Source organism: Mustela erminea, chromosome 3 (genome assembly GCF_009829155.1).
Source record: "Mustela erminea isolate mMusErm1 chromosome 3, mMusErm1.Pri, whole genome shotgun sequence".
Taxonomy (NCBI): domain Eukaryota; kingdom Metazoa; phylum Chordata; class Mammalia; order Carnivora; family Mustelidae; genus Mustela; species Mustela erminea.
Genome location: NC_045616.1, coordinates 67,344,416 through 67,367,988, shown reverse-complemented (window position 1 = coordinate 67,367,988; position 23,573 = coordinate 67,344,416). Strand labels below are relative to the sequence as shown.

General features: G+C 38.8%; 1 protein-coding gene across 7 annotated transcripts in view; it reads left to right on the top strand.

Moving 5' to 3' along the window:
* The window catches only part of RAD17 (RAD17 checkpoint clamp loader component), a 42,347-nt gene extending 18,868 nt beyond the window's left edge, over nt 1-23,479 (top strand). For 5 of the 7 annotated variants that reach the window (XM_032336048.1, XM_032336045.1, XM_032336050.1 and 2 more), the window contains 8 exons: nt 750-861; nt 4,291-4,476; nt 6,603-6,688; nt 6,811-6,957; nt 7,804-7,953; nt 10,005-10,125; nt 20,128-20,185; nt 22,821-23,479. In XM_032336048.1, the coding sequence (XP_032191939.1) occupies nt 750-861; nt 4,291-4,476; nt 6,603-6,688; nt 6,811-6,957; nt 7,804-7,953; nt 10,005-10,125; nt 20,128-20,185; nt 22,821-23,085 (1,125 nt within the window). In that variant the 3' untranslated portion in view covers nt 23,086-23,479. Of the gene's footprint in view, nt 1-749; nt 862-4,290; nt 4,477-6,602; nt 6,689-6,810; nt 6,958-7,803; nt 7,954-10,004; nt 10,126-18,720; nt 18,809-20,127; nt 20,186-22,820 lie in introns of all 7 variants that reach the window. The other 2 variants (XR_004283967.1, XM_032336051.1) reach the window with 2 other exon arrangements.
* Nucleotides 23,480-23,573: the final 94 nt, after the last annotated feature.

Here is a 23,573-nt window from a genome sequence, read left to right as displayed (position 1 = left end):
GGTAATCAAAGAAATTAATATTTAAACCAGACACCATTTTTGACATATCAGTTTTAGAAATTTTAAGAGATCAATAAACAGGGCTGCCACAGATAAAAAATTGGCACTCTCACATAACTGTTGGTAGAAAAAAATAAATTAGTAATTGTTAGAGACTTTGGAGGCAATTTTCCTTCCACAGAAATATATATCTTTTTTAAAGATTTATTTATTAGAGAACATGTATGTGTATTCACAAGCAGGGGGACAGGCAGAGGGAGAGAATCTCAGGCAGACTCCCCAATGAGCATGGAGCCACTGTAGGGCTCAATCCCAGGCCCCTGAGATCATGACCTGGAATCAATTTAAATCACGTTGTCAGGAAACAATTAAGAGTTTCTTAAGGTGGAGAGGGATAGATAAATTTTTCTGGTCTTATACTTGAACTGACAAGGGAGTGATGTTTATATGTATGTATATATGTGTGTGTGTATATATATGTATATATTTATATATACATGTGTTTATAGTAAGAGAAATTCGAAATATAATCTAGTCCAAGTAAACAAGTGAAAGTATTTTATACTCTTGAGAATTTACCTTAAGGTATGATAAGTCATTGGCTTTCCTGAGCAGACTGGCATTTAACATGGAAGCTTTTTAGCATCTAACTTTAAAAGATTCTAATTCACTTTTTCATTTAGAAACGGGGGAGCTGTTTTTTTGGTTTTAGAAACTAGTTTTTTAAACTTCAATTTTTTTCATTTTAGAATGGAGGAAATATTACTGTCCCTGACAGATGTTCTCTAGAGTTGCTCTGTCAAGGGTGTTCTGGTGATATCCGAAGTGCAATAAACAGCCTCCAGTTTTCTTCTTCAAAAGGTAACTGTGAAAGATAAATTTCTTACTGCATTGTTTGGGTGACTGACTTCAGTTCATGAATCGAAATCAAACTAAACATATTTTAACTTATAATTGATATATATCTCCATCTATTGTTTTTTTGAGACTGTTCTGTAAAATCATGTATGTACACATGCATACACACGCCTTATGAATATGTCATTGTATGTACCTGTATACCTGAGATAAAACCTGATTCAATTAGGTGGTTTGCTACTTTACTTTTTATTTATTAATTTATTTTAAGTTAATTAATTTATTTATTGCTACTTGACTTTTTAAAGTTAATTTGGATGAGACTTCCTGGATGAAAATTCTGGCTCTGCCATTTACTGGTGAAGAATCTTGCAAATGACAGTTATTTTTGTGCTTGCATATTCTCACCTTTTATATGAGAACTTCTCTTACAGAGTTGTGTGAAAAGTGAGTTAACACTTGTAGAGTGTTTATTCCAGTGCTTAATATATATTAAGGAGTCAATAAATGATCAGCTGTTAGTGAATTTTAGTAGTATTGTGCTGAGGGGCACCTGCATGGCTCAGTTAGTTAAGTGTCCGACTCTTGATTTCAGCCCAGGTCATGATCTCAGGGTTGTGAGATCAAGCCCCACCTGGAGCTCCATGCTGGGCATGGAGCCTGATCGAAGTTTTCTCTCTCCTTCTCCCCCCTGAGTGCACGTGGGTGTGCTCTCTCCAAAATAAATCTTTGGGCGCCTGCGTGGCTCAGTTGGTTGAACGATTGCCTTTGGCTCAGGTCATGATCCTGGACTTCCAGGATCGAGTCCCGCATCGGGCTCCCAGCTCCTTGGGGGGTCTGTTTCTCCCTCTGACCTCCTCCTCTTTCATGCTCTCTCTCACTCATTCTCTCTCAAATAAATAAATAAAATCTTTAAAAAGTATATTAAAAAATTATTTAAGAAATATATAGTATTGTGCTTACATAGGTTCGCCTTTGTATTTACTTTTAATTTTTTTAAGATTTATATTTATTTAAAGATTTTTATTTATTTATTTAACAGAGAGAGATCACAAGTAGGCAGAGAGGCAGACAGAGAGAGAGGGAGAAGCAGGCTCCCTGCTGAGCAGAGAGCCCAGTGTGGGGCTTGATCCCAGGACCCTGAGATCATGACCTGAGCTTGAAGTCAGAGGCTTAACCCACTGAGCCACCCAAGCACCCCAAAGTTTTTTATTTATTTGACACAGAGAGAGTACTGAAGCAGGGGAAGCTGTAGGCCAAGAGAAAGGGAGAAGCAGGCTCCCCTGCTGAGCAGGGAACCTGATTCAGGACTTGATCCTAGGACTCTGGGATCATGACCTGAGCCAAAGCCGGATGTTTAACGAACTGAGCCACCCAGGTTCCCTATTTTTAATTTATATATGGTACAGTTAATAAATTGATTTATCTTTATTGTAAGGAAGGTACAGTGTCATGCTATATTAAAAGAGGTAGCACAGGGGTGCCATTGTGGCTCAGTTGGTTAAGCATCTGACTCTTGATCTCAGCTGAGGTCTTAATTCAGGGTCCTGAATTTAGGCCCTTGTGTTGGGCTACATGTTGGGCATGGAGCCTACTTTAAAAAAAAAAGTGGGAAGGGAAAGTGGTGCCTGGTTGGCTCAGTAGGTTGAGCGACTAATTCCTGGTTTGGGCTCAGGTTATGTTCTCCTGGGTCATGGATGGAGCTCCCTGTGGGGCTTAGTGCTCAGCAGGGAGTCGGCTTAAAGGTTTTCTCCCTCTGCGCCTCTCCCTTCTCGTGTGCCCACATGCACACTCTCTCTCAAATAAATAAATCTTTAAAAATGTATATGGATATAGAGAGATAGCACATGGTTTCTTGTACATGGTCCTTGTCAGAAAACATTTAACAAGCACCCTGCTTGATGTTTCACATTGAGGAATTCACCTTGAAAAATTAAAAACCATCTTTGGAGTTCTCAGAACCCACCTGAAATCCTAGTGTTTACCTACAAGAATAATCTGTTTGTTTAGTTTATGTCTTTGTTTTTCAAAATAACTGTAGAGAAAAGTAAATAGGCAGCTTAATACAACTGAAATCAGAATTCTGTATATTCCTGTAGAAATATTAAGGAGAAAAATAAAATAAATAGAAAAATAAATGTGGGGCACCTGGGTGGCTCAGTGGGTTAAGCCTCTGCCTTCAGCTCAGGTCATGATCTCAGGGTCCTGGGATCGAGCCCCACATCGGGCTCTCTGCTCCGCAGGGGGCCTGCTTCTCCCTTCTCTCTGCCTGCCTCTCTGTCTACTTGTGATCTCTCTCTGTCAAATAAATAAATAAAAAAAAAATTTAAAAAAAAGAAAAAAGAAAAATAAATGTAAGTGGTGCTTAGGTTCACTACTGGAACTTTGGGTTGGGAAGGCTGAAGTAGGCCAGTTTGCTATCCTGTCACTTACAACATTATTACTCTTAGCTCAGAAATGTTAAAAGGAAGAAAATAATATTTTTTGAGTGGGTTAGGAACCGTATTAGCAATCATATATTGATTCCTTTAATTCTTTTTTTTTTTATTTTTTTTTTAAAGATTTTATTTATTCATTTGACACAGAGAGATCACAAGTAGGCAGAGAGGCAGGCAGAGAGAGAGAGAGGAGGAAGCAGGCTCCCCGCGGAGCAGAGAACCCGATGCGGGACTCGATCCCAGGACCCTGAGATCATGACCTGAGCCGAAGGCAGCGGTTTAACCCACTGAGCCACCCAGGCGCCCAATGATTCCTTTAATTCTTGACCAGCTTAATGAGATAGACAGTAATAAGAATCAAACCCAGATCCTAGTTTTTTCTGCTCTTCCAGGCTACTTTTCTTAAGGGATGCATTCTGAGTTTTGAACAGTAGATTGACCACTGAAATTTCAACACTGGCATATTCATAAATTGAAGAGTGCCCAAATCGGTAGGAGGGTAATACAGAATAGTTGTTGAACATGCACTACAGAACTGTTGTCTGGATTCATATCACTTAGAAGCTGATGCCCTTGAGGCAGTTACTTAATCTCTTTATATCTTCTATCTTTAATGTGTATAGTAAGAGTTCTCCCCTAATCAAGTTATTTTCAGGATTTAATTGACTAATATCTATCATGCATCAAGAACAGTACATTGCACAAGCAGTGCCATAAGAAATCAAAATGATAGGCCTATATTAGAGAATGTGTCATTTCTATGCATAAAATTTAAAATCTGTGTCATGAGGTACTTTCAGGTGATGTTTTATTCCATTTTCATAGTGTAGCAACCCAAAGACGACTGTTACTCAATTCATATATTTTATAATTACACTTAATTAGAAAAAATATATTTTAATTAGACTAGTGTAACCATATAAAATGTTGTCAGTCTTATTTTTCATATTTTAATTTTATTTTCAATATTGTCTCTTGGATGTGTATTATTTAGGAGAAAACCGTTTATGGCCAAGGAAGAAAGCATTGTCTTCAATAAAATCATCTGCTGCACTGTCAAAATCAAAACAAAGGAAAAAAACTGATAGGGTTTTTGAAAACCAAGAGGTCCAAGCTATTGGTGGCAAAGATATTTCTCTTTTTCTCTTCAGAGCTCTGGGGAAAATACTATATTGTAAAAGTAAGATTACTTTTTTTTTTTTTTTTTTTTTAATCTGTTAGACATTAGTCTTACAACTAAAATTAAATACGAGTTGAAAATGTGACGTATTTGGCAGTTAGGGGTAGGTCTGATTCTGTTCAGCAAAGCCTGAGACATAGCAGGTAAGTGTATTCAGATAGAGTGTGTTTAGACTGGGTAGGACTAAATGTAAAAACTACTATAGACCAAATATCCATGTCTGTAAATCTTTAAAAGTATAGTTTGCTGCAGGTAAGACACCAGTTTCTCTAGAATTTTAGTGGCAGGTGTTGGTAGCCCAAAGCCCTCTTGGGCCTAAACTCTGGACACCAGAATCCTAGGCAAGTTGCCAGGTAGCTTCAGGCTTCTTTGGATCTCCTTAATATTTCTCTTCACTACCTGCTCTCTCTCCCAACCATTGTTGTTCTATTTCCCTTTTCCTTTTTTAATACCTGCTTCCCTTCAGTCCCTACACCCGGATCACTGATCTCTAAGTTCCCAGATTGGTTTTCCCTTCAGTAAAACCCCAGACTTCTGTTTTTCATGTAGAAAATATCAGTTTTTAGTGTGCTGATCCTGAAGGAAGAGAATTAGGATTGGGGGTGGGTGGCAGGATCTGACATGCCTTTATATAGATTGAAACAGTTCTTAAAAATTTTGAAGGAAACTGTTCCCATAGTTTGGAACTGTTTTATCTGTTAAAGCACAAAGTAAATAATCATAATGGACCATTGAGAAAAGTTCCGTGTCATGTTCTCAATTTCCTCTCAGTTTTTCAAACCTCTTGTAAAATACCTGCTTCAGTGGGTCATAAATCGTATCTGAACGGACATTCATTGAAGCTTCATGCTTATCACACGTCTTACTATCTGAGACTAATTTTTGGTTGCTAAAAACCCAGCTGTTTTAAACAACTGTTTTTAATCTTCCTGTAAAACTCTTGAGTGCCTCCCATACCTGTTTTCCATCTTCTTATCTTCCTTGCTTCTTTGTCTTCTGTTGTCTATTACTGCTTCTCAGTCCTGGCATCCTTCTTATTTTAGACTAATATCTCTCAGTCTCTTCTTTCCAGATAGTTGAAAATTAGGGATTTCTAAATGGAAGCCTTCATGCCACCCAAACAAAATGAAACAGGCACACTTAGATGGAAGTGAAGACACACTTCTGTCCTTAGATCTCTTACCTCTGAATCTGAGTCTCTTCCCACTGATTGTTTTCCTTCTACCTTTTGTTTTCCTTCTCAACATTCATTTATAACTTCTTGAATCAGGGAACAGGGTTTCTGTTCTCTCATGCAGAAAGCAGCTTCATCCTACACCGTAAAGAGAACAGTAAAGATCTTTATATTGAGAATGAGAATTAAAAGAAGAAAGCATGGGATGCCTGGGTGGCTCAGTCATTAAGCATCTGTCTTCAGCTCAGGTCATGATCCCACTGTGCTGGTATCAAGACTCGCTTTGGGCTCCCTGCTCGGCAGGAAGCCTGCTTTTTCCTCTCTGATTCCCCCTGCTTGTGTTCCCTCTCCCGCTGTCTGTCTCTCTCTCTCTGTCAAATAAATAAATAAAATCTTTAAAACAAGGGGCACCTGGGTGGCTCAGTGGGTTAAAGCCTCTGCTTTCGGCTTGGGTCATGATTCTAGGTCCTCGGATCGAGCCCCACATAGGGCTCTCTGCTCAGCGGGGAGCCTGCTTCCTCCTCTCTCTCTGCCTGCCTCTCTGCCTACTTGTGACCTCTGTCTGTCAAATGCATTAAAAAAAGGAAAAAAAACTTTAAAACAAAACAAAAGAAGAAAGCAATGCAGAACTGAAAAGGTGAAATGCTGCAGAGTGCTTTGACAATTGGAGTATTTTATTTCTAGAAAAGCCATAATCCAGGTACCAGAATTCTAATTTGAGTTCTTAAGAATAGTGATGATGTGAGACAACTTAATATATATACAGCAGCAACGCACTGTAATAGTGAGACAACTCACATAAGCTTCCAGTTTTCTTAGTTTTTTTATTTTTAACATCTTGCTTAATGTGTTTGGTATTATGTGTCTAAAGTGTTGAAAGAACCTTGGAATGAGTGGTTCTATGGAACTGTAGGTGGTGCTATTTTTAATAATTCCAGAAATTTTTTTATAGGAGCATCTTTAGCAGAAATAGATTCTCCTCGGTTGCCTTCACATTTATCAGAGTATGAGCGGGATACCTTACTTGTTCAACCTGAGGTAAATAAAGTCTTTAATAATATGTAGTACTTTTTACAGGATATATATTATTCACATTTATGCATATGTACGTTTAACCACTGCATTTTACCTAAATTATGTGTGTATGCTTCTTTTTATAGGAAGTAGTAGAAATGTCACACATGCCAGGAGAGCTGTTTAATTTATATCTTCACCAAAACTACATAGATTTCTTCGTGGAAGTAGATGATCTTGTCAGAGCCAGTGATTTTCTGAGTTTTGCAGATATCCTCAGCAGTGACTGGAATGTAAGACCATTTGACGTAACTGTTTTTGTTTATGAATATTTCCTCAATTTAGAAAGTTTACTTTTATCCCTCATTATTTGACTTCTTACGTAACTTCTTTTTTTTTTTTTTTAAGATTTTATTTATTTTTGAGAGAGAGAGCACAAGCTAGGGAGAGGGGCAGAAGGAGAAGCAGACTCCCTGCTGAGCAGAAAACCCAACTCGGGACTTGATCCCAGGACTCTGGGATCATGACGTGAGCCAAAGGAAGATGCTTAACCGACTGAGCTACCTAGGGGCCCCTTATGTAACTTTTTTTTTTTTTTTTTTTTAAAGATTTTATTTATTTATTTGACGGAGAGAGATCACAAGTAGGCAGAGGCAGGCAGAGAAAGAGAGAGGAGGAAGCAGGCTCCCCGCTGAGCAGAGAGCCCGATGCGGGACTCGATCCCAGGACCCTGAGATCATGACCTGAGCCGAAGGCAGCGGCTTAACCCACTGAGCCACCCAGGCGCCCCCCCCCCCCTTTTTTTTTAAGATTTTATGTAACTTCTTAATAATAGTAATAAAACTCTTGGTTTCAGCTTAGGTTGTGATCTCATGGTTCATGGATCGAGCCCTGAACTTGGGGCTCCTCCCCACACTCAGCAGAGAGTCTGCTGAAGATTCTTTCCCTCTGCCCCTCCCTGAATCACACATGTGCATGTTCTCTCTCTCTCTAAAATAAATCAATAAATACTAAAAAAAAAATATTGAACATACATTAAGTAAATATGATTAGTATTTTTTTGGCATCAGCAGTACCAGTAGTAGCACTACATTGTAAATCTCTTATTTTCTTTATTTTACATTTTGTCTCCTTTTTAGACACGGTCTTTACTCAATCAGTATAGTATATCCATAGCTACAAGAGGTGTGATACATTCCAACAAAGCCCGAGGATTTGCTCATTGCCAAGGAGGAGGATCAAGTTTTCGACCCTTGCACAAACCCCAGTGGTTTCTTATAAATAAAAAGGTAAAAAAAAGAATTTTAATTTTTTATAGGTAAACTTTATAGTATGTGAATTATATTTCAGTAAAGCAGTTATTTTTTATAAGTTTTTAAAAAGTGTTTTATTATAAGCAAGAAATAGTTGCTAACACCTGCAATTTTCTTAGAATTATAGTAAGACATAAAAAGGACGCTCTTCTTGAATGCCTCATTATTTTTAAGGAAAAAAACACTAAAAATTTAAAAGTACATATTTTATTTCTTAGTTGATTATTATTGAATTCACAGGATCATTATAATTATCTTTTAGTTTTAATTAAAAATAGGGGGAGAGCCTGAGTGGCTCAGAGGGTTAAAGCCTCTGCCTTCGGCTTAGGTCATGATCTCAGGGTCCTGGGATCGAGCCCCGCATCGGACTCTCTGCTCAGCAGGCAGCCTGCTTCCTCCTCTCTCTTCTCTCTCTGCCTGCCTCTCTGCCTACTTGTGATCTCTGTCTGTCAAATAAATAAATAAATAAATAAATCTTAAAAAAAAAAAAAATAGGGACACCTGGCTGGCTCAGTTGGAAGAATGTGTGACTCTTAATCTCAGGGTTGTGAGTTCAAGCCCCACATTGGGTGTAGAGATTACTTTAAAAAAAAAAAAAAAAAAGGGACGCCTGGGTGGCTCAGTTGGTTAAGCAGCTGCCTTCGGCTCAGGTCATGATCCCAGCATCCTGGGATCGAGTCCCGCATCGGGCTCCTTGCTCGGCAGGGAGCCTGCTTCTCCCTCTGCCTCTATCTGCCTGTGCTCGCTCTCTCTCTCTGATAAATAAATAAAATCTTTAAAAAAAAAAAAAAAGAAGAAGAAGAAGAAGGAAAAAAGGTAAATCTTTGCTTTGCCTCTAACCATTTGGACGGATTATTTTACCTAGTGTGCACTTAGTTTCCACAGCTTTTTTTTTTTTTTTTAAGATTTTATTTATTTATTTAACAGACAAAGATCACAAGTAGACAGAGAGTCAGGCAGAGAGAGAGAGGAGGAAGCAGGTTCCCCGCTGAGTAGAGAGCCCGTTGCGGGGCTCAATTCCAGGAGCCTGGGATCGTGACCTGAGCCAAAGGCAGAGGCTTTAACCCACTGAGCCACCCAGGTGCCGCTAGTTTCCACAGCTTTAAAGGATTCATTAGCAATAAAAAAATGGGTGGCCCCCCCACTTTTAATACTGCACACAGAAAGATTTTTTTCATGAATTTTCATCTTTAAAAAATGAGTATAATAATTAAAGTTCATATACAGATTTCTGGCTCAGAATTCCTCTAACTCCTGAAAAGAATGCAAAGTAAGGCAGCACTGGTCTATGTTTTTACATGGCAGCAATCTGATTAAGCCAAGTAGCATCTGTCCCTTGAAGATGGGAGTGGTGGGAACTACTTTCTCCAGCTGTCTCACTGCACTGATTTATATACCTGCCTATCTCCTACAGCATCCAAATTTGTGGCCCTTGGACTACGTCATCTCTAAGATGTTTTCCAGTTTGTAAATCATATGGCTAAATATGAGCCTGCAATTCATTACCTAAGACATTTTTCCAACAGATTTCTTGGAGAATTTTATGACTTTTAACCAGTTTATGTCCCTTATTGATTTGCTTTGCTCTTTATAATATGAATATTAATTTTCCTTATAGTTCCATACAGATTGTCTCTGTAAAACTGTAAGGTCCTTGAAAGCAGATTGTGCTTCTCTCCTCCTCAGCCTAGCATTGTACCCATGTTAACTAAAGAAAATAATTTTTTTTAACTGAGAAACAAACCCTCACATAAATTAAGCAAAATTCCTTTCGTTTTTAAGATTCTTTTTCTTTCTACATTTAGGTCTCTTAAAAAAAAGTCTTATTGCTGTTATGTCAAATAGGAAATAGTTTTACAGGTAAAATGCTTTATTAGGTAAGATTAGAACAGTTATAAAAACTAATTACATAAACTCTTAAAATATGTGGTATATAAACACAATTTGGGATATAGTAAACTTAGTTTGTCTAGGAATACATCTCCATATTTTTTTATTTTTCATTTCATCTTTTTTTTTCTATACAGTATCGGGAAAATTGCTTGACAGCAAAAGCACTTTTTTCTGACTTCTGCTTACCAGCTTTATGCCTCCAAACTCAGCTGTTGCCATACCTTGCCTTGCTAACCATTCCAATGAGAAATCCAGGTAATAACATGGGTTTTTATTTATCCCAAGAATTAGTATTTTACAACTTTATAACTTTCTGTAGGTCAACTCATTGCTTTATTCTAGCGAGCTAAGTTTTTTTTTTCCCTTTATTTTTTGATCCAGAATTAATATGTACTTTTTACTTAAAAAGGAAGAAAGCAATACAGATATATATATAAAGTAAAAGCTAAAAGTCTTCTATAACCACAGGTAATTGCTTTTCAAAGACTACAAAAGTCTACAAATTCTTGTAGACTTTATTCTGTGCATATACAAACATTAGACATATGCTTTAATTGGCATATGACATTTATCATGGGTAGCACTCCATATTTTATAAATAAGTACTAAATCAGCTCCAGAGGTTGGGAAGTCCAAAATCAAGATACAGGCAGATCCAGTGTCTGGTGAAGACCTCATTCCTACCTTGTAGATGGCTGCCATCTTATATTCTCACATGGCAGAAAGCAGAACAAAGAGAAAGCCCTCTCTGATGTCCCCTTTATAAATATAAAAAATCCAGGATCATTTTATACTTCGCTGCCCTAGTCCTGGAATTAGGAATTTCAGGAGTCCTGGTTCCTTATAGTGGAAATGATATTTAAGATTTAGGATCTGGGGCTGCCTTGCTTGCTCTGTTGATAGAGCATGTGACTCTTGATCTAGGGGTTGTGAGTTCAATCTCCATATTGGGCATATAGCCAAAAAAAAAAAAAGAATTTAGGATCAGGACACTAGATATGGTCCTACTAGATTATCATTGTGTCTAGGCTGTTTCAGTGGAACAAAGCTAGAAAGTGTGTGTGCATGTGTGTGTGTATGATGTGTGTGTAAACCATGAGTTCACAACAATACATTCTGTTTTAGCCTAACACCACAGAGTTTATTCTCACCTTTCCCGGTTTATTATCTAGTACTGGTTTAGACTACTTACATTGGAATTATCTGGAGATTCATTTATCTACTAATTAAAAATTCAGATTATGGGATCACAAACTCAGTTTTCCATATCAAAAAGCTGTTTTTAAAAAAATCCTAATTCTGTTCTGTAGTGGATCTTTAATAAGGTGAGTATGCAAGACCCCTCACAGTGTTGGATTAACAAACGTCGAAGGGTATATAAAATTCAGTCAAAAATAAGGTGTTTTGGGAGGTTGCAAAGATGGTGGAGGATAGGGGACCCTACTTTAGCCAGTCCCCTGAAGTAAGTAAGCTGGATATCTACCACAGCACTCTGAATATCTACAAAATCTGCCTGAGACATAGGAGGATATATCTGGATCTCTACAAACAGATATCTCCAGTGTTTAGTTTCGAGGTATGAAGCAGGGAGCCATGATTTTATGGGCAGGTATTGGAAGATAAATGGAAGTGGGAGGGAGCCTCTGGGATCCTATACCACTGGAGTGCAAAAGGCTCTCGTGCTGGGGACCAAACAGAGACTCGCATACCATAGAGGTGGAGGAGGGACTTTAGGGCACCCCCCCAAGCTGAACCCTGAAGCTGCAGGGGCGCAAATGCGAACTGGGGGTTGCTGACAGTTTTAGAAAGACAAAGGGCAGAGACATGGCTGGACCTGGACGTGAGGGCTGAGAGTGCTTCTGTGGGGTGCACACAACCCAGGATGCTGTGGTTTTTAGCAGCACAGACAAAAACAGAGATACTATCGCTTGGAAAGCTCACTGAAGAACAGACTGCGCTCTCTCTGTTCTGAGACAGAGGTTTATAGATATGATCACTTCTGCTCTGTTGGAAGAAATGCAGAAAGATGCCGGGGAGAGCTACCAGAGAACAAAAGCCTCAAAAAACCAGTTTTCACTCAGTCTATCCCCCACCAACAAGGGGCAGGGCAACTCTGCCCAAAAAAGATTGCCTGAGTAACAGCAAGGCAGGTCCCTCCCCAGAAGACAGGATGGGAGAACAAGAGGCTGACAACCCTAAGGTCTCTATAAAATAGGGGCATCTTGCTTGAGTTGTGATCAATAATTCAGACTCTGTGCATTCCCTCAACCATCCCTCAACAGAATGACTAAGGGAGGAACCCCCAGCACCAGAAAGATTCAGAGACTGTGACCTCTGCTACAGAACTAATGGATATGGATATAAAAAAAGATGTCAGAAATAGACTTCAAGGTAACATTTATGCAGACAGTAGCTAGGATGGAGAAAACCATTAATGGCAACATATATTCTCTAAGGGCACAAATGAGAGCTGATCTGGCAGAACTTAAAAATGCTATCAATGAGATCCAGTCTAATCTAGATACTCTTTTTTATTTTTTAAGATTTTATTTATTTATTTGACAGAGAAAGAAATCACAAGTAGGCAGAAAGGCAGGCAGAGGAAGAGGGGGAAACAGGCTCCCTGCTGAGCAGAGAGCCCGATGCGGGACTCTATCCCAGGACCCTGAGATCATGACCTGAGCCAAAGGCAGAGGCTTAACCCACTGAGCCACCCAGGCACCCAGTGAAAAACAGTTTAACCATAAACTGGGCAAACTGGGCAGAAACTGGAAGAATATGTGACCACTGAGCTGGCTCTGCAAGAAATATTAAGGGGTGTTCTATAAAAGACCCCAAGAGTGATATAGAACAGAAATTTACACAGACAATCTATAGAAACAAGGACCTCACAGGCAACATGATGATGACAAAATCATATCTTTGAATAATCACTCTCAACATGAACAGCCTAAATGCTCCCATAAAACTGCATAGGGCTATAGATTGGATAAAAAGACAGGACCCATCCATGTGCTGTCTATAAGGGACTCACTTGAACCTAAAGATACATTCAGACTGAAAGTGAAGGGATGGAAAACCATCTTTTATGCTAATGGACCTCAAAAGAAAGCTGTGGTAGCAATTCTCATATAAGACAAAGTAAGTTAAAGACTAGTTAGTGATACAGAAGGACACTATATCATTCTTGAAAGATCTATCCAACAAGAATATCTAACAATTTTAAATATCTATGCCCCTAGCGTGGGAGCAGCCAACTATGTAAGCCAACTGTTAACCAAAATAAAGAGACATACTGAAAAAAAAAAAAGAGAGAGAGAAAGACATATTGATAATAATACATCACTAGTAGGAGACTCAACACTCCACACAATCACTAATAGGAGACTCAACACTCCACATCTTAGCAGAAAATCAGCAAAGAAACAAGAGCTTTGAATGACTCAGTGGACCAGATGGACGTCATAGATAAATACAGAACATTCCACCCTAAAGCAACAGAATGCTCATTCTTCAGCACACATGGAGCTTTCTCCAAAATAGACCACATAATGGGTCACAAATCAGGTTCAACCAATACCAAAGATTGAGATTATTCCATGTATAGTCACATACCACAATGCTTTGAAACTAAAACTCAATCAGAAGAAAAAGTTTGGAAGAAATTCAAACACTCAGAAGCTAAAGACTATCCTGCTCAAGAATGTTTGGGTCAGGGTACCGGGGTGGCTCAGAAGCCTCTGTCTTCACTCAGGTCATGATCTCAGGGTCCTGGGATTGAGCCCCACCTCGGGCTCTCTGCTCAGCAGGGAGCCTGCTTCCTTCTTTCCCTGCCTACTTGTGATCTCTCTCTCTCTCTCTTTCTGTCAAATAAATAAATAAAATCTTTTAAAAAAAAAATGTTTGCATCAACCAGGAAATCAAAGAAGAACTTAAACAATTCATGGAAACCAATGAGAACAAAAACATATCAGTCCAAAACCAATGGGGTACAGCAAAGGTGGTCCTCAGGGGGAAATACATACCATCCAAGCCTCACTCAAGAAAATAGAAAAAGCCAGAATACACAAACTATGTTTACACCTTGAACTGGAGAAGCAACAACAAATTAAGCCCAATGCATGCACTAGAAGGGAAATAATTAAGTTTAGAGCAGAGATCAATGAATTAGAAACCAGAAATACAGTAGAACACATCAACGAAACTGGAAGCGGTTTCTTTGAAAGAATAAGATCAATAAACCACTTGCCAGACTTATCAAAAAAAAAAAAAAAGAGAAAGGATCCAAATTAATAAAATTATGAATGAAAGGGGACAGTCATGTCTAACACCAAGGAAATAGAAACAACTATCAGAAATTATTATCAACAACTATATGTGAATAAATTAAGCAACCTAGAAGAAATGGATGCATTCCTGGAAAACTAGAAACTACCAAGGAAGAAATGGATAACCTGAATAGACCAATAACCAGTAATGACATTAAAGCAGTGATCAAAAACCTCCTAAAAAACAGAGTCCAGGACCTGATGGATTCACTGGTAAATTCTACCAAATATTCAAAGAAGAAATAAAACCTATTTTCCTGAAGCTGTTTCAAAAATTAGAAGGAAAACTTACAGACTCATTCTGTGAGTCCAGCATTACCTTGCTCCCCAAACCAGGCAAAGACCCTTTCAAAAAGGAGAATTTCAGACCAATATGCCTGATGAATATGGATGACAAAATTTTCAACAAGATCCTAGCTAATAGGATCCAATAGTACATTAAAAAGATTATCCACCACGACCAAGTGGGATTCATCCCTGGGGTGCAATGGTGTTCAACATTCACAAATCAATATGATAGAACACATTGATAAGAGGAGAGAGAAGAACTGTATGGTCCTCTCAATTGATGCAAAAAAAAAATTTGAAAAAATACAGCATCCTTTCCTGATTAAAACTCTTCGGAGTATAGGGATAGAGGGAATATTCCTCAATATCATAAAATCCATCTGTGAAAAATCCACCCCGAATATCATTCTCAATGGGGAAAAGCTGAGAGCCTTTCCCTTGAAATCAGGAACACAACAAGGATGTCCACTCTTGCCACTTTTGTTCAACGTAGTATTGGAAGTCTAACCACAGCAATCAGACAACAAAGAGAAAAGGTACTCTGATTGGCAAAGTAGAAGTCAAACTCTCTCTGTTTGCAGATGACATGATACTTTATGTAGAAAACCCAAAAGATTCCACCCCCAAATTACTAGAACTCTAATTCAGTAATGTGGCAGGATACAAAATCAATGTACAGAAATCAGTTGCTAAATCAGGAAACAACAGATGCTGGTGAGGGTGTGGAGAAAGGGGAACCCTCCTTCATTGTTGGTGGGAATGCAAGCTGGTGCAGCCACTCTGGAAGACAGCATGGAGGCTCCTCAAAAAGTTGAAAATAGGGTGCCTGGGTGCCTTAGGGGGTTAAGCCGCTGCCTTTGGCTCAGGTCATGATATCAGGGTCCTGGGATGGAGCCCCGCATCGGACTCTCTGCTCAGCAGGGAGCCTGCTTCCCTCTCTCTCTCTGCCTGCTTGTGATCTCTCTCTGTCAAATAAATAAAATCTTAAAAAAAAAAAAAAAAAAGATGAAAACAGAGGTACCCTATGACCCAGCAATCGCACTACTGGGTATTTACCCTAAAGATACAAATGGAGTGATCCAAAGGGGCACGTGCACCTGAATGTTTATAGCAGCAATGTCCACAATAGCCAAACTCCTAGATGTCCATCAACAGATGAATGAATAAAGAAGATGTGGTATATCTACAATGGAATACTATGCAGCCATCAAAAGAATCAACATTTGTGACAACATGGATGGAACTAGAGGGTATTATGCTGAGCAAAATAAGTCAATCCAAGAAAGACAGTTATCATGTGAACTCCCTGATATGAGGAATTTGAGAAGCAATGTAGGGGCTTGGAGGGTAGGGAAGGAAAAAATGAAACAAGATGGGATTGGGAGGGAGACAAACCATAAGAGACTCTTAATCTCACAAAACAAACTGAGGGTTGCTGGCGGGGGTGGGAGTGGGGGAGGGGGAGAGGGTGGTTGGGTTATGGACATTGGGGGAGGGTATGTGCTGTGAAGTGTGTAAACGTGGCGATTCACAGACCTGTATGGGGCTAATAATGGGGCTAATAATACATGATTAATATGATTAATTATTAATATTATTAATACATAAGAATTGATGTAATTTAATAAAGTTAGTAATTTTAAAAGAAATAAGTTGATTTTTAATACACTAACAATGTAACTGTAGAAAGAGAAATTAGAGAATAGATTCCATTTACAGTAGCACCAAAACCCATAAGATACCTTGGAATAAACCTAACCAAAGAGGCAAGGGACCTACTACAATCTAGAAACTACAGAACACTAATGAAAGAAATTGAAGAAGAAACAAAAAGATAACAAAAACATTCTATGTTCATGGGTTGGAAGAATAAATATTGTTAAAATCTGCTGGCCAGAGCAATCTATACTTCCAAAGCCATCCCAATAAAAATGCCAATGGCATTTTTCAAAGTGCTGGAACAAACAATCCTAAAATTTGTATGGAATCAGAAAAGACCCCGAAGTACCAAGGATATGATTTTGAAAAAGAAAAGCTGGGGGCATTATGTTGCCTGATTTTAAGCTATATTACAAAGCTATAATCACCAAGACAGCATGGTACTGGCACAAAAACAGACACATAGGCCAGTGGAACAGAATAGAGAGCCCAGATATGGACCCTCAATTCTATGGTCAAGTAATCCTCAACAAAGCAGGAAGAAATATCCTATGGATGAAAGACAGTCTCTTCAATAAATGGTGCTGGGAAAATTGGATAGCTGTATACAGAAGAATGAAACTCGATCATTCTCTTACACCATACACAAAGATAAACTCAAAATGGATGAAAGACCTCAGTGCGAGACAGGAATCCAGAATTCTAGAGGAGAACATAGGCAGTAACCTTCAGCATTGGCCATAGCAACTTCGTTCAAGACACGTCTCCAAAGGCAAGGGAAACAAAAGCAAAAGTGAACTTTTGGCACTTCATCAAGATAAAAAGCTTCTGAAAAGCAAAGGAAATAGTCAACAATACAAAGAGGCAACCCATGGAATGGGAGAAGATATTTGCAAATGACACTACAAAGGGCTGATATCCAGGATCTATAAAGAACTTCTCAAACTCAACACCCAAAAAACAAATAACCAAGTAAAAAAATGGGCAGAAGGGACACCTGGGTGGCTCAGTGGATTAAGCCTCTACCTTCGGCTCAGGTCATGATCTCAGGGTCCTGGGATCGAGCCCCACATCGGGCTCTCTGCTCGGTGGGGAGCCTGCTTCCCCCCTCTCTCTGCCTGCCTCTCTGCCTACTTGTGATCTCTGTCAAATAAATAAATAAAATCTTTAAAAAAAAAATGGGCAGAAGACATACATAAACAGACACTTCTCCAAAGAAGGCATACACATGAAAAATGTTCATCATCATTAGCCATCAGGGAAATTCAAATCAAAATCACATCAAGATACCACCTTACACCAGTCAGAATGGCAAAAATTGACAAGGCAAGGAACAACAAATGTTGAGAGAGCTTGTGGAGAAGGGGGAACCCTCTTACACTGTTGGTGGGAATGCAGGTTGGTATAGCCACTTTGGAAAACAGTGTGGAAATTCCTCAAAAAATTAAAAATAGAACTGCCTTATGACTTAGCGATTGCACTACTGGGTATTTACCCCAAAGATACAGATGTAGTGAAAAGAAGGACCTCATGCTCCCCGCAGTGTTCATAGCACCAGTGTCCCCAATAACTAAACTGTGGAAAAAGCTGAAATGCCCCTCAACAGATGAATGGCGAAAGAAGATGTGGTCCATGTATATAATGGAATGTTACTCAGCCATCAGAAGGGATGAATTCCCAACTTTTGCATCAACATGGATGGGACTGGAGGAGATTATGCTGAGTGAAATAAGACAAGCAGAGAAAGCCAATTATCATATGGTTTCACTTATTTGTGGAGCATAAAGTATAGCATGGAGGACATTAGGAGAAGGAAGGGGAAAATGAAGGAGGAGACAAACCATGAGAGACCATGGACTCCTGGAAACAAACGGAGGGTTTTAGTGGGGAGGGGGTAGAAGGGATGGGTTAGTCCGGTGATGGGTATTAAGGAGGGCACATAGTGCATGGAGCACTGGGTATAATATGCAAGCAATGAGTCATGGAACACTACATCAAAAACTAATGATGTATTGTATGGTGACTAACATAACAAAGTAAGAAGAAATGTTTTGAGGCCTCCTGGCTGGCTGGCTGGGTTGGTAGAGCATGCAACTTTTTTTTTCCCCCAGTATTTATTAAAGAGCATGTGCGGGGAGCGGGTGGAGGGGCGGGTGGGGCGAAAGAGAGAAGAGTCTTAGGCCAACTCAGCGCTGAGCATAGAGCCCTCAGGCTCCATCCCACAGCCCTGAGATCGTGACCTGAGCTGAAACCAAGAGTTGGGAACTCAACCCACTGCAAAACGAGGCATGCAACTCTTGATCTTGGGGTGGGAGTTAAGCCCCACATTGGGTGTGGAGCCTACTTTAAAAAAAAAAAAATATATATATATATATATATATGTATATATGTTTTACTTATCATTTTTGTCCCATTTCTTTATTTACATGTCATTTTAGACATTATTTATTTACTTTTTACTTCTTTCTCTTTGTCTTTTATTCTCTTTGTCTTTTATTTATGCTTAAAGGTATACCACATACCTCTGATAGCTTTGTTCATTTCTCTCCATTTTCTCTCTTCTTTGATTACACAGTATTTATCAGTCCTGTTCAAGTTGACTAATTCTTTCTTCAGCCAGTTCAAATCTACTCTTGAGCTCCTGTAGTGAGTCACTGTTCTAGGTGAGTGCTCAAGTGTAGGTAGCCTCTGATCATCGTGGCTGGGACATTCACAGTGTGGACCCACTTCCCTAAAGGAACTTGGGTGAGGGCCATTGTAGTTCAAGGAGGAAGCAGGATTCTCAGCCTGCTGTTCTAATAGGATAGAGCTTCCATGCTTTAGGTTGGAGAAAGGGAGTCCTGAATTTTTGGCTAGCCACAGGAGGGAAGGAGTCCTATGGGTCCTTGGCTGCACCCACCTAGCGTGAAGTCTCTCTAAAGCTAAAGAAGCAATGGAGTGAGTCCTGGTTCAAATGCCACAGACTCTTGTTGTTAGATTTTCCTGAATAAATGTTTTTTCAGAACATAAAAATTTATCATCTTAAACCATTTTTAAGTACGTAGTTCAGTGGAGATGAGCGTATTCACTTTGTAAAACCAATCCCTAGAACTTTGTAATCTTGCAAATTTGAAACTACACACGTTAAACACTACCTCCCACTCCCTGCCCACCACCTATCTTCTCTTTCTGAATTTGATTACTTTAGGTACCTCACCTAAGTGGACTCATGCAGTGTTTGTCCTTTTGTGACTTACTTCTCACAGCATGGCATCAAAGTTCATTTGTATTACAGTATATGTCAGGGAGCCAATTTGGCTCAGTCATTTAAGCATCTGATTCTTGGTTTTGGCTCAGGTCATTATCTGAGGGTCATGAGATGGAACCCCACTTCGAGCTCCACACTGGTTGTGGAGCCTGCCTAAGATTCTCTTTCTCCTTTCCCTCTATCCCTCTCCCCCCCACAAAATAAAATAATATATATTTAAAATTATATGTATCAGAATTTCCTTTTTAAGGTTGAATAATACCACATTGTGTGTATATACCACATTTTGTTTATCCATTCATCTGCTGATGGACGTATAAATTGCTTCCACCTTTTGGCTATTGTGAACGATGTTGTTATGAACATGGGTGTACAAATACTTTTTGAGACTGTGCTGTCAGTTCTTTTGGGTATATACCCAGAAATGGAATTGCTAAGTCGTACAGTAATTCTGTATTTAATTTTTTAAGGAACTGCCTTACCATTTTCCACAGCAGTTATACCATTTTACATTTCCACTAACAATTCCCAAGGGTTTCACTTTCTGCACATCTTTGTGAAACTTTTCTTTTTCTTTTTTTTTTTTTTAATAATAGACATCGTAAGGGATGTGAAATGGTGTCCTGTGGTTTTCATTTGAATTTTCCAGAGTATTCATGATTTTCACGTGCTTGTTGTCCATTTGTTTATCTTCAGAGAATTGTCTGTCTAAAGCTTTTTAAAAATCTGTTTCAGCTCAGATTTCTTTTATTCAAGATATTGGAAGGCTTCCTCTGAAACGACACTTTGGAAGGTAAGCTGAATTAATTTTTTTTTTTTTAAAGATTTTATTTATTTATCAGAGGGAGAGAGGGGGAGAGAGCGAGCACAGGCAGACAGAATGGCAGGCAGAGGCAGAGGGAGAAGCAGGCTCCCTGCTGAGCAAGGAGCCCGATGTGGGACTCCATCCCAGGACGCTGGGATCATGACCTGAGCCAAAGGCAGCTGCTTAACCAACTGAGCCACCCAGGCGTCCCTAAGCTGAATTAATTTTAAAAACTTGTTTCAAGGGGCGCCTGGGAGACACAGTGGGTTAAGCCTCTGCCTTCGGCTCAGGTCATGATCTCAGGGTCCTGGGATCGAGCCCCACATTAGGCTCTGCTCAGCAGCGAGCCTGCTTCCCCCCGCCTCTCTCTCTGCGTGCCTCTCTGCCTACTTGTGATCTTTCTCTGTCAAATAAATAAATAAAATCTTAAAAAAAAACAAAGCAGATAACAAACAAAAAAAACCTGTTTCAAGACCTGTTACTGAAATGTCCACTGAATGTTACCTATTTATTAAGTATACAGCCAGTAAAATTTATCTGTAAAATCTAAGAAATAGTTGTTATTCCCAGTGATTAATGACCATATGATTGTGTTGTAGATCCATCATTTTATTACATATAACAGTATATTTTCACTGGCTCACATATATTTTCACTGGCTCACAATCATAAAAGTAAGGGGATTTTAAAAATTCTTCATTTAACAAATCTTGCATACGTGGAAACCCCTTTTCACCTTTCCTGCCCAGAGGTGTTCTTAGCCTGTGTTTCAAGCCTGCATTGACCAGCAACTACCACAAAAGCACTTTTTTTTTTTTTAAACTTCCTTCTCTTAGTAGATTCAGACAAATTAAAAAACAAAACAAAACAAAACCACAGATATAGAGAGGTAAATCTTTATTTGTGCTATTCCTTTTATTCCAAAATCACTTCTGGGCTAATACAGTGATTAAGACAATACCTATATTTCATTTCTACTTAGCTTATTTGTAAGATCAAATTTTAAAAGTTTTAAAAGGGCTTTTTAACTGCTATTACTGGTTCAAATACTTGATCTAACTTGGGAGACAGGATTTGTCAGTGCTATTTACTGTAGTCATTCATGTTAACCGTATTTAGGGATGCCTGGCTGGCACAGTGAAGATAGAGTATGAGACTCTCAATCTCAGGTTGTGAGTGCGAGCCCCACACTGGATATAGAGATTATTTAAATAAACAATCATGATGACCATATTTAATATTATCATTGATTCATGTTGACAATATTAAACATTAATATATAGCTTGATAGTTAATATTTAATAGTTCTCTAGTTTCTGTAATATAACCTACACCTTATTTTTGTATATTTAGCTTATTTCCAATTTTATCACAATTTTCTTTGTAGCTTTAATCATTGTGAACATCAAATGCTATTTACATAGAATGTATTCCTAAAAATAAACTTGCTGGATCCATAGATATACACTCTTCTGAAGCCTTTATTCTATATTGCCAGATTACTTCCAGGAATATTTTGTCAGTTTTATGTCCACTTACAGTGTATCAATATATTCTTTTCTCCTAGCTCTTGGCATCACTGGGTTTTATTAAAATCTTCCTAAAAGGTCTTGTGGCACTTGGCTGGCTTAGTCAGAAGAGTATGAGACTCTTGATCTCGGGATTGAGTCCCACGTTGGGTGTAGAGATTAATCTTGTGTTTGAGTCCCACATTGAGTGTAGAGATTACGTAAATAAATGAAACTTTAATAACTAACTAAATAAATAAAGGTCTTTGCCAGTTTTAAAGATGATGGTAGTACATTATTTTAATTTCAATTTTTATTTTTTTAAAAGATTTTCATTGTCAGAGAGAGAGAGAACGTGAGTGAGCACAGGCAGACAGAGTGGCAGTCAAAGGCAGAGGGAGAAGCAGGCTCCCTGCCGAGCAAGGAGCCCGATGTGGGACTCGATCCCAGGACGCTGGGATCATGACCTGAGCCGAAGGCAGCCGCTTAACCAACTGAGCCACCCAGGTGTCCCTAATTTCAATTTTTAAAATTACTAATTAGGTTGAACAATTTAGTTACCATTTCTATTTTTTATGTAAATTCTCCCATTTATACACATTTTTTTCTTTTTCTTTTTCTTTTTCTTTTTCTTTCTTTCTTTTTTTTTTAAGAGAGAGAGTGCATGGATGTGTGCCCACAAGGTGAAGGAAGGGCAGAGGGCTAGGGAGAGAGAAAATATTAAGCAGGTTCCACTCTCAGTGTGGAGCCGATCTGAACCCTGAGATCATGACCTGAGTCTGAATCAGGAGTGTGACACTTAACCGGCTGAGCCACCCAGGCGCCCCTACCCATTTTACTATTCTATTTAATTTTTCTTTTTAATTTGTAAGAACTGTTTAGCAAAGTCATTGATCAAGTCATTTATATTGTAAGTTGTAATGATTTTTTCACATATTGTCATTTACCTTGTACTATTTTATACCATGAAATAAACTAAAGGGCTTGACTAAATAGCGAGCTCAGTCAGGGTAAGTGAAAGGCTAGAGATGGCTTCATAATTCTCACACGCATGGCATAATTTAAAGATGACCTGTTTTTTCGTTATTATGATGCCTGCATTATGAATCTGGCAGGTTGAAAATGGAAGCCCTGACCGACCGGGAACCTGGATTGATGGACCCAGACAGTGGAGATGAAGCCCATCTTAATGGAGGAGGGCAGCCTGCAGAGGAAGCTCTGGGTGAACCCACTCATACTGCGGAAACTGAAACGTGCTGTCTGCCTTTGAGTCAAAATAGTGGGAGTGAACTGCCTGCCAGCCAGCCTCAGGGCTTCTCCGCACAAGACAAGGAAGAAGAAGAGCTGATAATAGAAGACTATGAGAGCGATGGGACATAGAAACCAGCCTGCCGGTCATGGTGCTACTTGGCAGGTTCATGTGCATTTTATTCAGTGGTATTTGGACAGAGATAATATACTTTTCAAATGAATGACAGCTTAATACTTCACTCTTGTAGTATTTCAGCACAAGAAACTGACTTCTCTTTTCATTTTGAAGTAAACAGATCAAGTTTCAAATAATATCTTAATTTTTTTTCTCTAGTATTTATTTAGTCTTGTGAGTGGTTGGGAGAGGAGGTCAGTGTGAATGACGTGTGTTTGAACATTATGCCAAATATCAAAGAATGTGAAGGAATAACTAGAATACTAAAACTTTATGGGGTTGTAAATATGAATTATGAAACAGTTTAGCATGCAATTATGAGTGTAAATAAACCTTGTGCCTTATCCACAATTTCTCTATGGTCTCTAACTTCTCAAGTACCATTTTTATATGCTGTACAGTGGACTATTTTAGATGCTTTTTGGAAAGTATTTAATTTATA